This window comes from Drosophila mojavensis, unplaced genomic scaffold (genome assembly GCF_018153725.1).
Source record: "Drosophila mojavensis isolate 15081-1352.22 unplaced genomic scaffold, ASM1815372v1 contig_49, whole genome shotgun sequence".
Lineage (NCBI taxonomy): Eukaryota > Metazoa > Arthropoda > Insecta > Diptera > Drosophilidae > Drosophila > Drosophila mojavensis.
In genome coordinates, this window is record NW_025318872.1 from 4,060,864 (window position 1) to 4,074,121 (window position 13,258).

The window sequence follows — 13,258 nt, forward strand, 5'->3', positions numbered from 1 at the left end:
AACCCAGTTAGGTACATATTCAATACATTTTATAATATAATTTAGGTTGTAATAATTTATTATTGTTTTTTTTTTTTTTTATTATTATTATTATATGTCTTTTTTGTCGGCATAAATATTTAGTGCTTATAGTCGACTTCGCCTTCAAGGAGCATGCGTACAGCCACTTTCTGATGAATGTAGAATTTAGATATTGCTTTGAAATGGCATTCAGGCACGTATTGGGGGAAATCGTCCTCACTAAGGTGCATGTTGCTAATAGTATAGTTGAAACTCTAAAAGTGGTCCATTATTGTAGATTATATGCAATATATACATAAATATACATACATGGAGACATGTGGAATGAATACTTACTGGCTTCAAGGGACACTTCAGGTGCTCATTGCTTCCTCTATTCACACTCTTTGCGAGCAGAGTGAAGATGCGATTTTTGTGAATAGTTGTTAGAAACTTACATGCGTCCAAACGTATGTGGTATAAACGCATTTTCTGTTTATCGGACTTGATTATGTCCAAGGATGTCTCCAAATCCATCTGATCTATTTGCCGCTTGAGTATCCAAGCAATACTAAGCGTGCTGCGATTGGGCTGAGTCCAATTGATGCTTTCAAAGATGTCTCGAACGGTGGGCCTAATGTAAAAGTTGTTGACTTCGAAGCGAAAACTGCGATGATGAGCCGCAATTGAAAAACCCAAACAGACCAAAAACCAGAGCCAACCGGACATGGCGACAGATGAGTCTCAAATGGAGTAATGGACATTGCATGAAATTATTACCAATTATCTGATAACTACGAATACTGAAAATTACATTAAAATTGCTAATTATGATACGCGCCTGAAATTGTTTGTTTAGCATTAATTATCTGCTCAGATCTGTAACCTTTGTTCTAATTTAAAGTCAACGCATCAATTTTATCATTCGGATACAATTGAGAAAATTTCTCGATTTACATAGAAATGGAAACTATCGAGAATTATTGAGAACGAATTTCTTTCAAGGTGATAGACATTTTTTCGATTTATCGCAATTTAGACTGTATTTGATCCCTGATCAATTTGGTCATTTCTATCCATTAGTAATGAAGTTTTAAGCAAAAGAATGGAGCTTTTTGGATTAATCTATTTTTCCATCTATCCATCTATCTAAAACTATATGATTAACATAACGAGAAAAGAATCTATTAAAACTGTCAAACACATTCCAGAACTCTTATTTTATATTCCACGACAAGATCCCCCTCAATTGAACAATATTATATTGGACATTAGCCAGACATTAATGGACGAATAATTGAAATTAGTTTCATAAAAATTCTGTGCCAAAACAATTCTTCCAAGCTGAATGATTGACTGAAATAAATCCATAAATAGTCAATTAAATTAATGTCCGACTTATTGAAGGTTTGAGTAGATGGTGGCAACTATAATTAGATTTTGGATACATCAGACCAAAGGTTGGACAATTTGTATGCGCTCTTTATATTAAATTCCCTCTGTGCTTTCGAAATGTCATTGTCTTAGGTAGTGTCTCAGTCGAACTGAAAAACATTGGCTGGAATCCCGCTTTAAAGTCATCTGATTATTTATTGTTCAAGCTTACATGTTCACATTTAAAGCAAGATATTTTGTATTAGTTTTTTAAATTATATAGATCACTTCTATATTTTGACGCGATTCTTTGGTCCCCTTTTCTTGTTAAGAACTGGATGTAATTGGCCAGAAATATGCAAATTGGCTAGTGGCTTGGTCTTTTCTCGAAACTCCACGTTGAAGAAGTAGCTGCACTCGGGCAGCAACTCGGGCAGAATGCGTTCGTCTATGTAGCTGCGTTCTAGTGTATAATTCAGATGCTAAAAGCAAAGATTCGTTATGCAGTAAACGAAAAGGGACTAGAAGTTAGTGCCGAAAACTCGACTTACCGGCTTAAGTGGACAAGACGGTTGCACATTAGTGAAGGTTACGAATCTGTAGTGGAACTGCTGAAGAAATTTGCTTTTGTAGGTGTTCTTTAAAAAGCTGCAAACATCGAATTTGGAATTGAAGAGACGAACACGTGGCAAATTTGGACGTGATATTTCCAAGGAGGCTAGTGCAATAACGTTGTCTACTGATCTACCCAAATACAAGTGCCCAGAGAGGTAGCTGCGATTGCCAACATGCTCAATGGTGGCGCTCTGCGAAGGAATCAACTCCCGATCTATGGGAGTGAAGACAAACCGATCCACGGTCACCACATACTCAGCACACCCACTCCCAGCACAGTCGAACACCAAGATTAGAAGAAAATATGCCCTGATCCGCAGCAGCTTCATTTTTGGCCAAGTTGAACGATGCCCGTGCAACTAGAAACTATTCTCTGACTGACCCTAATTTTCAATTAAGCGACATTGGAATGCGACAGGAAATTGTTTTATAATTGATGATACAATACAATTATCTGTAAAGCTGTATATATTGTAATCGGTCATTAGCCAGCATTTCACAGCATTTTTTTTTTACAAATATAGCCATTAGTAATTACATATTTTAATGTGAGTGTTTTTATTTATACCCTGGGCATTACTTGAATTGTAGGTTTCATATTTCTTTAACTATTTGAACATACTTCAGGAGTTACTTTTGATTGTGTTAAGGGCTTGCAATATATTCCATGATTTCAGTGGAACGTAGAACATTTGACAGATGTCAAATATGTCAAGTCGATGGATAATTAGTATATATATCATACTATTTTCGTATACTCATTTATTATTCTATTTACGAAATAAATAATAAAATAAACAACAAGTAAGAAAGTTCTAGACGAGACTGCTCGACTATGAAATCGTGTGAACCCTTCGAAGAACTGATATTTCAATAGTTCTTCGCGTCTCTCTTTCTCTCTCTCTCTCCCTCTCTCACTACTGTAATCTTTATCTAATTATACAAAATCAAATTAAAACACTGTGCGTTGAAACGACTTAAGTCGTGCACGTTTAATGAAAAAATGCTTCGTATATGAAAGATTCAGCTGAGAAGGCGGCTAAGTACATATGAAATAATATTAAAAAAAAAAAAATGCACACACAAATGCACACCCAAAAAAAAAAAAAAAAAAATAAAAAAAAAAAAAAAAGGATGGAAAAAAGATGTCAACAGAAATGTTAATAACACCAGCGTCAGCAATGTTGTTATTCTTGTTGTTGCCGCTTTATGTACGGTCTCTATTTTACGCCAAGTGCTTCAGTTCGTCCTCCAGCCCGTTGCCCGTTGCCCGTCGCCCGAAAGCGAGCACCCGGACATCCAAGGATAAGCTCCGGTCGTGCTTTTTGGCTGAGCCAAGTGATGCAAAAACATTTGCCCGTTAAAATAGAAAAGCAAAGCAACCAGCATCAGCAAAGTAAAGGAGAGCGAAGAAAAGCAGAGAAGAGCTGGGCTGAGTAAAGTAAAGTAAAGATGACTTGAGTGTAGTTCAAACATCACACCTAGCACAGACGATAGACCCACAGACACCACAGAGTACAGGGTAGAGTCTACAGTCTGACATCTGAACAGAGAAACAGAGAGAAAGAGGCCGTAAAGAGTGAGAGAGAGACGAAGACAAAGATAGAGACTGAGATGGAAAGCTATTGTGGTTCGCATTATGTAAACATTTGTAGGCAAGTTTTCCTCTTCTCTCCTTTTCTTTGTGGGAGGTGATATGGGATATGTTGCTTGAAAAACTTATAGTCGGAAAAATACTCACAATCGTGAAGCGACTATTTGTGACATGTGAAATAAACTGAATTTGAGAATAAATGGAGTAAGGCTATATTATTGTAATACCTATTAAAGTCGTACATTATATGAATGGAATAAATAGCATAGGGAACTTTGAGAGCAACTTTCTTGAAATTTGGCAAATTTAAATGAGTCCAAATAAAATTAAAACAGTTTACTATATAGAATTAACCGAAAGTCCATTGCTTCCATTTGTGTTGCTACATTTATATATATATATATGTATATATATAATTAATTATATGAAAGACTATTGATTAGTTCACATATTATATAATATATAAGATAATGGAATTCTCTCTCGGTCCCAAATGAGATAATCTAATTACGCAAAATATTGGTTTATTGAGATTTACGAGTGGAGAAAAGTTTTTATTACATAGCATTAAAACCGCATAAAAATGAGGGTAGATGCCGCAACTGATCCAAAGATTCACTCTAAATTCTGAGTGGGAGTTGAAAGAGTTACTGAGAGAGAATTACGAACACGTGAAAACAAAGTATTAGACAAATTTATGATGATGGAATTTTAAGTGATTTTTAACGAGCAACGGTTGCATAAAAACAAAGATATATTTAAATGATATATTGTATAAATATATATTATTAAAAAAAAAAGTATATATATACATATATATATATGTACATATATATCTTTAACAATATTTGCTGTTGCTTGACGTTGAATAAAAAGCAATACTGCTGGCTCAAATATATCCCACGGTATAACGCACACAGTGAGCAAGAGAATATAATAAAATAAAATTTAAGAATTAAATAAAAAGATCTTAAATGATGGAATATCAAGTCAATCTCAAGAATTTGAGTCGACAGAGTCAGCTGACTGCTGACCATATAAAGCATATTAGTAGTAGGAAAACAGTATTAAGAATATAATATAAAAAATATAAGTTTTATTTCAGACTTTACAATGCAATTTTAAATCAGCTACTTTGTAAATGTATAAACTGTGATCTTATAGAATTTGCGACTAAATCAATCATCAGAAAATTCGAATGACCTAAATATCTATTAAACCGTTTGCATTTGAGACGTAATAAAGTTATCATGATTTTCTCATGATTTCTGACCACTGTGCGCTGACAGAAAGGGGTTGCAGTCAGGTGCAGCTGCTGCTGGGTCGAAAGGTAGTGGCAGCCCACTCCAGAGAGCAGCAAACATTTATGAATTTATGTTGAGTGCACACCCACACACACACACATACGTATACACATACACGCAGACGGAAAATTTAACAAAAGGCCCATTTAGCTCGCTCGCTGCCAAATTGCTATGTCTGCAGCGTAGCACCACTGGCCTCCCACCCACCCCCTCTTCAGAGCCAAGCGCCACCTGTGCATCCAACTGTGAAATTTATTGATTCGAGCAAATAGGCTCTATCGAGAATGTCGACTAACTAGCTATAATTAGAGAGCTCTCAGTCCCCATATACGCCATATGTCTGATCAATATTGAAATGACCAACTAGCGCATACCCTGTAGGCAGTTGAAAGGAGTATATATTTGTAACTTAAGGGAAAAATATGGTATCCGAGTAAAACTTAATCGTAAATTATAGCGCCATCTTCATAGTAATATATAATAATAATTATCGACTTAGCTTTCAAATTATTGTTTTTCTTAAATCTGTGGGGATTGCACATTATACTTTTATATATTATCTTTGAAATTCTTCAGATTGAAACTTGCTATATTTCGAAAGCTATATTATAACTGGATGATAATTGGTTAAATGTGAAAATAATTATTTGCGAGTTAGACCAAGATGTAATTCCCGAATTCAATTTTATTCATTCTTTTGCGAATCTCAACTTCTTTTATTGCTGGAGGAGATTCGTTTTAGTTGAGCTATACATGATTGTTTATAGAGTTTTAAAGGGCTTCTTAGGTTCACTGCAAAGTAATTTGCTTTAAGATTGTGAATTTCTACTAATTTACATAGATATAAATTACAAATTATTGATAATAATGATATTTCACAGATTCGATCGTTGACCCTTCTGTATTACCGTAGTCTTTGGAATTGTATTGTATGTCAAATGAAAACTGAAGCTGGTTTCTTGAAAAAATCTTTCAAAATTTCGCTGCAATCAGAATATAGCTGTCCATCAAAGCGTTTACTAATACATATCTTATACATAAATATGTATATATTTATATATACATATAGGAGAGTGTATATGTCTAAAGTGCAACGGCTGGCTTCTTGCATGCGCTTGATTGACATGCACATTTTCATTGAATTATTAATTATGTAATGCGAAACCAATCGTCTACAATTTGCATATGCAATGAGCTCCGATCCCACACCCACTCCCACACACACCCACACACACCTACACACACACATGCTAACTCGTGGGGTATTCATCAGCCCGCTTTCCATATAATATAGTTCACCTAACCACTGTCGATTCTTGAGCTCAACCCACTAATCGACCCTGAAGGCAAATTATTCAGATTTTCCTTAACGATTCGCATTGCTCTGGGTGTATTACCTATGCAGTAAATAAAGATAATCAATAATAATAATAATGATAATAATAAGTATATTAAGTATTCATAGAAATGAATAACAAATCCAATTTAGTTTAAAAAGTCGACTGAAGTGCAGTTTAGAATTTAGATAATTCGCCCATTAAAGCCCTATGTCGCAGTGGGGAACTGTGAATATGTTTGGTATGCAATCTATAATTACATTTATGGCGAGTGTTTCTGCGAGTTGGCTACTAAAAACCAAAAAGTTTACTGCCAAATTTCTTGTGGCAGCCTTTTGGTTTATTAGTTTGGCTGGATGCTTTTGCGCTTCGCTCGGTCTCGCAGCTTGCGATTTTTGTGGAGCGCACAGCAGGAGGCAGAAACGGGTGGCAATGGTTGCCCCTTAGGGCTTGAGACACGGCTGGCTCCAACTCGACTTGAAAATATATAAAATCTTTTATTTTAATTTGTTATTCGCTGGTTGTTTTTAGTTCCCCATTAAACGCAGCCAAAACTTGCTGCAACAGCAGAAAAAAGGCAAGATATTTGTATATATGTTTGTGGAGGGTATAAAAATGGAGCCCTAGGCAAAGGCAATAACAAAATATTATTATCAGAATCATTCATCATGTGGCTGCAGGCCATAAATTTTTCGGCTAGCTGCGAAATGCATCAACAACAACAACAACAACAGCTACATATAAAAATAACAACGACAGCTAACTGTTAATAAATCGCAGCTGCAGATAGCAGCGACCAGCTGCCGGCGCCGTAGACAGCACCACGTTTCCTCACCTCCCCCTTGGATCTCCTGCCCTCCCTGACAAACCCGTCCCATGTCTCATGAACCATCCGAAAGCCATTACAACTCCCTTTCGCACTGCCGAGCCCTTGCCACACATACAACTTCCTTCAAAAACTTTGGCTTAACAACTTTTCTAGGGGCGTGGCTTAGGCTCAAGCACCGCCCCGAAAGAAAAGTCCAATTACTGCCAGGCATTTCTTCATTGGCTCCATTAGTAAGAGCTTGCACTTCTATATCATACAATTTTCCTTGATCTTTCATGATTATATCAGCTGAGCCTTTTAAGCCATGTCCGTCTGTCCTACCAAGCCTAGCGATTTGCTAAATATAACTATAAATTTATCACCCAGAAGAAATAGATTTGAGTAAAATTTTGAGAGCAAGTTCTAGCCGTATTTTCAATCCAAATACTAAGTAAAATTTATATTTTCTGATATTTAAAGTTTAAGATCCGAAAGTTTATAAATCGCTCTCGACTAATCCTACATAAATTGGATTTTGAAAGAAATATGCTCTGAAGTTACCAGCATATTTCGGATATTAGAAAGTCTTTCAACTATATCATTTTAAAATAATAGCGTTAGAGGCTCTTCAAAAATTGTAGAACAATAACAATATTTATTAATTTATGTTGTACATATCAATATACAAATATGTGCGCAAAAAGTTACCCAATTCGCTAAAACTCCATTCCAAAATCGATACAGGCTGCTCGCTATTGAGCATGTCGTGAAAATGATCAAGGACCGCAAAAATCATTCCAAATAAACTTAAATAGCTTAGAATTTCGTATATCCAATCGCATCGCCGATGTCCACTCGAATGGTTTACTATGGGCTTCGAATATAGCTCTGTTTCTTTGGCTATGGTAGAGAGATCCATACCACTCGCTAGACTCAAACGCAAGAATGAATTGTCGTCGCTCGGACTCATATTCCCCAGCACCAGCATCCAATAGGGATCGAAGGGCTTGGGCAAGTCAGCCACATCATCCCATGCATAAAGGCGTCCGGTTACCGGTTCGTGGCCGTAGTTGGCAAACTGGACTAGGGGCTCCTCGTACTTAATGTAAATGGGTGGATATGCCATTGCCTTCTTCATCTTTGAGTAAACAATAGCATCAATATAACGGAATAGGGCATCATTTAGTACAATTCTGTTTTCCGTTTGAGTTGCTTTAGTCTGTGAAAAATAGAATTTAGTGACTACCGTAGGAGATCCTATTACTCAAGTTACTGGAGAATAGACCTATCACTATCTTCTACTCCATACGATATGCTATCTATTTGCTAACTATATTTATATTTATCTATAGTGTAAGTGAGAACTCTTTTTGATCTCATCGCTCTACTTCAATGCCCTATCGATAAATCTTTTTCCTAGTTGCCGTATTTAATCTTTCCTTAATTACCTTCTTCCGCGCTTGCCTTACTACATGCTTTGCTCCTTGTGCTTCATGGACCAAACATTTTGATTTTTTTCTCTCCAATTTCCGCTTCTTAGCATTGTTCCCTGGATGACCCTCCTGATCATTCTTCTTTTGCAAAGTTTTTATATTGCGCTTTTTCTTTAATGTCTGTGTTTTTGGGAGTTTTGGCTTCTTCTCATGCATTAAATGTCCACTTTGTGAGGAGTCCACAAGAGGTGTTATCTGTTAAATAGTTAGAAGTATACTTCGTTATATTATCAATCTTTTATTACCTCATCCATTTTAAAATATATAACTATACTGATAGAATTCTATGTACTGAATGATTGCCTTTACAGAGTTCTAAAACCCTAAATATTATGTTGGTCTTGAAAACTTTTGCTTAGATACTACGATTTATGAAAACTGTATACATATGACATAATTTGCATTGATTAATTATCTCTTTTTTAATTCAAGTCTATGCATTCATCATGTCTGTCAAATGAAAAATCTCTCTTGACGAAGTTGAATTTATTTCACATTTCCGTTTCGCATTACTTGCTCCCTCGACCCACCTCTGCACACATAAAATATAAGTTTATATACATATATATTTATTTATATATGTATATGTATATATCATATATCTTGCATCATCATTCATCTTCATCCGTTCACATTGTCATTTGCTTTACTCTTATTGTGTTTGTCTCGACCCCCTCTCGCTTTCTAGCCCCTTTGCTTTTCTCATTGCTTGTTTAATAAATAATTGTCCATCGTTTAATGCGTTTAATACATAAACATGCACAGCTTACGACCATATCGCATATAAGCTTACCATTTCCCGATTTCCTATAATTTTGCCCACTTTAGAATCAAAGCACGAGACAAAAAATCTACAAGAATACACTGAACGAATATTTGTATCTAGTTTAATATTTTCGTTTCTCTGGAAAATCAAATTTGTAATTTCAACAGAATCCAGGATTCTAATCCTGATTCTCAGTCAATCATGCAAACAATAACTATGAAGCCCCATAACTTTTGGGGAAATCGTAGGTTGATATTTATGCTTAAATCGTATCATTTTATATATTGTATTCACAGTTTATATATTCCCATTATTTTGCTCTATTTAACAGTTGTTCTGATCAGAGTTTTGATTTCCTGTTCCACTCAAAACCCAATCTACTACTGATATTAAAAATATTGTTTACTGGTATTTTCTCTCAGTGCAGTGCAGCATATACATACATATGCATGCTAGGTGACCACATGCTGTTCTCGAATTGACCTCCCATCACCGCCCCTCCGCTCTTCGCTCTTCGCTCTGGCCACGTGTCCGTCCGTCTCTAACGGCGCATTTCCAACCGCATAGGCAAGCTGCCTGCTGCCGGCTGCCTGCTGCCTGGCTGACCACATCATCAAATGCGAAATGCAAAAGCGACGTAATTGCCACTGCACCACAACCTAAACCCCCCCTCCCCCCTCCCTGCTCCTTACTCCCTCTCCCACTCTCTCATTCTCCTTCTATATATCTTTCTATCTCTCTTTGTCGTTCGGTCTGGAAGCCGAAACCAATAAACCTGCATACGTCGATTAGTTGCACATGAATGCAATAGCATGTCCCCAAAGGTGGATAGCAGAGGGGCATGTGGTTGGGAGAGGGGAGGGAACTGGCCGTTGGAGGCTTAGGGCAATGCACAGACATCCGCCGGCGAGCCCATTTAAGCCATGTCTTAAGAAGCTTTCGTCTAGGCCCCTTACAACACAACGGCAGAGGTATTCACATTTAAATTTATGCGATGCTTCGTTTAACTTTCAATTTAATTAGCCAATTGTTCCCAAAATAAATCATGAAAAAAATGTATATGTTTCATGAAAATTATTTGAGCTATATTGCTCATATTTATATTATTATTAAAAATATATTTAATTATTCAACAAATATTTCTTCTTAATTTCTATTTCATTTAAAAGTGTTCAATTTCGTTCCCCCCACTTTTTATTTCCTTCTTATAATGAAATCAAGTAACCTTTTTAAAAATATATTTTTCATATACCTCTCGTAAAATCTTGAAATATTTTTATAATGACAGTTTTGGTAGCATAAACGATTCTATTGTCATCGTATTCATTTGAATCTTGTTTTTATTGTTTATTATCGCATATTATGCAAATATTTGATGTCAATATGATAACCAACTATTATCTCTAATAGATATTGATCGCATTATTTGTATATTTGTATATGTTTGTATTTTAGTAGTGGAGTTTTCAATAAATAGCAAAAATGTAGATATTTCACAAATAAAATGTGAAGAATTCGATGACGGAACTTGAATAGTAGAATTATTCCAGAATAAAACAAATATTGTTGGTGGAGAGGAAGTATGTGAAAATACTATTTAATACTAGGTTAATCCCTTCAATACGTAAAGTCGAACTTCTAAATTCTTTTCCAATCATCCTTTTCTGCCTCCTGCCATCTTCCTCAATAAAAAAAAGTAACCTCTGTATCGTCCTTTGGTTTTCTGCAATAGATACAGTCGGTCGGGATTTTTCCAGATCCTGTGAAGGTACTTTCAAAATGAACCCTGATCAGGAAAAAGATTTGTCATATAGGAAGACGTGTGTCGGTGAATAAGCGCCAAGTTCAGTCCTGTTCATCTCCCATAATAAAATAATTTGTGTAAAAAAGGATATGTAATATACTTATGTTTCGTTTGCCGGCAATTAAATCAAGTCCGCCCACGGTATGTCGCTCATTCAAGGGTTGGCCGTAGCTTAATGTGCGGCGAATTGGTCAAATAGCCCAAACTATTCATACACACATATAAACCTGTACATATGTATACAGATTTATATCTATACATATGCCGCTTGCTGGTCACCTGACGCCGCAGCTGCTGACCGCTAACTGTGGATCTGCGACGCTTTCCTGAGTCACAGACCGCAACGGAGCGTCGCGTCGCCTGGCAACAGATTGCAACTTTTGCGTAACCTAAGCGGTGCTTGAACCTCTCTCTAAACACATATTCCGCTTTGCCTTTCGCTCCGCAAATGTTTAGCTCATTTGCCAGTTTGTCGTAGATGTTGGAGCCGCCTTCACCGCATTCCACGGGCCGGCGGCCATGAATTTTGCATTTCAGCGTGTACGCAAGTATTTTTAGCTGTGTGTGCTTGGCCAGGCCTGTGATTCATCAAAAAGAGCGGCGACAGCTGACAGGGCCCCGACGGAGCACCGTCAGAGCCGGCAGCAACCGCAGCGGCAACGCATGGAAATGAGATTAGCAAAACTACGTAAAGACAATAGCAACAGAGCAGAGCGGTCGACTGAATCCCCCTTGACAAGCAAGCCGCGCTTCCATGCGCCAAGGGAAACACCTGAGCTGCTCGGCGAATTGCCGATGCTCATTAACTAGAAACCGAAGCAGTTGACAAAGTTGACAGAGAATCCACATGAGAATGGATGGATAGCACCCACAATAGAAAAGCCGACGCTTTAATGCGCTGTCGAAAAGATTAGCTTTAGCTCGAACGCATGCTTACACACACAAGTACATACAAACATAACAGCATACAGACAGTGGACTCTTACAAACGAAAATTAGCGCAGCTACAAATTTGATCCCGTTACCCAGAAAAAACTTACGTGCCATAATGCAGGCAGATGCTTACGCTACGTAATTGCAAAGTACAACGTAAATAGAGAGCGAGAGATGTTTTCAGCAAACAAGCGCACACTTTTCAATAAAAGCTGTCGGTGTGTTTCCCTGTATATATGTATATGCATATATATGGGTGTGCTCGTGTGTATTTTAGTGTCATTAAAAACACTGTGGTCTATAGTCACACATCATATTAATATGTGTACAAATTAATTGCAAATGTGCGTGCGTGTTCCAAGCGTAATAAAAAAAAAAAAAAAAATAAAATAAAATAAAATAAAAAAAAAATATATAAAAAAAAATAAATAAATAAACGCTAGGGGAATTTCGCATACTCTTAAATTTGATTTCGAAAGCAATGCAAAAAAAAAAAAAAAAAATAAAGCTTATATAGGCAGCAATATAACTAATATTAAAAAATTTTAAACTTCATTTATTGTAATAAAATAGTTTTACATTAAATATTATACCCTTTAATCATATATGACGTAATTTTTGAACAAAACTATTTTTATTAGAAAAGCATGGCACAGTCTAGTGTGGAGTTCGAATTGATTTCCGGAAGAAAGAAACAACCTTCAATACATACACGCCATTTACCTCGAACTTTGTATACACTTACTCAAGGCTTTGATCTTTCGATTAAACTGATATATAATATAAATAAAATTAAAATAAAACCTGCTTAGAGTAAAGCCCATGATAGCCTTAAGATACAATTGTCAATCAAAGATCTTAAATCAAATGTTTCGCGAATATTCTTTAAGCAAAAATATAATTTTGCTTTCTTACCAGAAGCTTAGTGCTTTGGTATCGCACTTTCCTACTCTACAAAACAATTGTATCTTTAAATAAATAACATAAAAGACTGGGAGATAATCAACATTAGCAACCATTTTATGGGGTTGTAAAAGAACAGTTGCTTTTGACTTGATTTGTTTTGTGTTGTATGGCAACTCCAAAGAGAAAAGCTGTAAATGCAGTTTTATTCGAACAATAGCCAGATATTTGACAAACTGTACTTCCTCCATAAGAAAAAATGAGACAGATGTATTCGGCGAACCACTGTGAATTGATGTCAGCAAAACGTCACTCAAAGTGCACAGA

General features: G+C 36.2%; 4 protein-coding genes across 5 annotated transcripts in view; 1 reads left to right on the top strand and 3 right to left on the bottom strand.

The window, feature by feature from the left end:
* The window catches only part of LOC6578087, a 52,570-nt gene that overhangs the window by 29,229 nt on the left and 10,083 nt on the right, over positions 1 to 13,258 (top strand). The window lies entirely within an intron of this gene.
* On the bottom strand, positions 120 to 729 carry LOC6578084. Its single transcript, XM_044009251.1, has 2 exons — positions 358 to 729; positions 120 to 275 (listed from the first exon to the last, which is right to left on the bottom strand). Exons 1-2 carry the CDS (start codon positions 727 to 729, stop codon positions 120 to 122), a joined length of 528 nt encoding a protein of 175 aa, XP_043865186.1.
* LOC6578085 lies at positions 729 to 3,090 on the bottom strand. Its single transcript, XM_002003971.3, has 2 exons — positions 1,926 to 3,090; positions 729 to 1,856 (listed from the first exon to the last, which is right to left on the bottom strand). Exons 1-2 carry the CDS (start codon positions 2,316 to 2,318, stop codon positions 1,665 to 1,667), a joined length of 585 nt encoding a protein of 194 aa, XP_002004007.1. The 5' UTR covers positions 2,319 to 3,090; the 3' UTR covers positions 729 to 1,664.
* LOC26527271 lies at positions 7,668 to 8,879 on the bottom strand. 2 transcript variants are annotated; one of them, XM_015165984.3, is made up of 3 exons: positions 8,771 to 8,879; positions 8,481 to 8,720; positions 7,668 to 8,251 (listed from the first exon to the last, which is right to left on the bottom strand). In XM_015165984.3, exons 1-3 carry the CDS (start codon positions 8,777 to 8,779, stop codon positions 7,691 to 7,693), a joined length of 810 nt encoding a protein of 269 aa, XP_015021470.1. In that variant the 5' UTR covers positions 8,780 to 8,879; the 3' UTR covers positions 7,668 to 7,690. The 2 variants fall into 2 exon arrangements, with proteins under 2 accessions (XP_015021470.1, XP_032585266.1); XM_032729375.2 differs by having other exon boundaries at positions 7,668 to 8,254.

Excerpts from the sequence above, each read along its gene's own strand:
- LOC6578084 (XM_044009251.1), bottom strand. The coding sequence starts at position 729 with ATGTCCGGTTGGCTCTGGTTTTTGGTCTGTTTGGGTTTTTCAATTGCG. Across the intron at positions 276-357 it reads TGAAGTGTCCCTTGAAGCCA|AGTTTCAACTATACTATTAG; the intron begins GTAAGTATTCAT and ends GACCACTTTTAG.
- LOC6578085 (XM_002003971.3), bottom strand. The coding sequence starts at position 2,318 with ATGAAGCTGCTGCGGATCAGGGCATATTTTCTTCTAATCTTGGTGTTC. Across the intron at positions 1,857-1,925 it reads CGTCTTGTCCACTTAAGCCG|CATCTGAATTATACACTAGA; the intron begins GTAAGTCGAGTT and ends CTTTGCTTTTAG.
- LOC26527271 (XM_032729375.2), bottom strand. Across the intron at positions 8,255-8,480 it reads TAAGGCAAGCGCGGAAGAAG|CAGACTAAAGCAACTCAAAC; the intron begins GTAATTAAGGAA and ends TTCTATTTTTCA.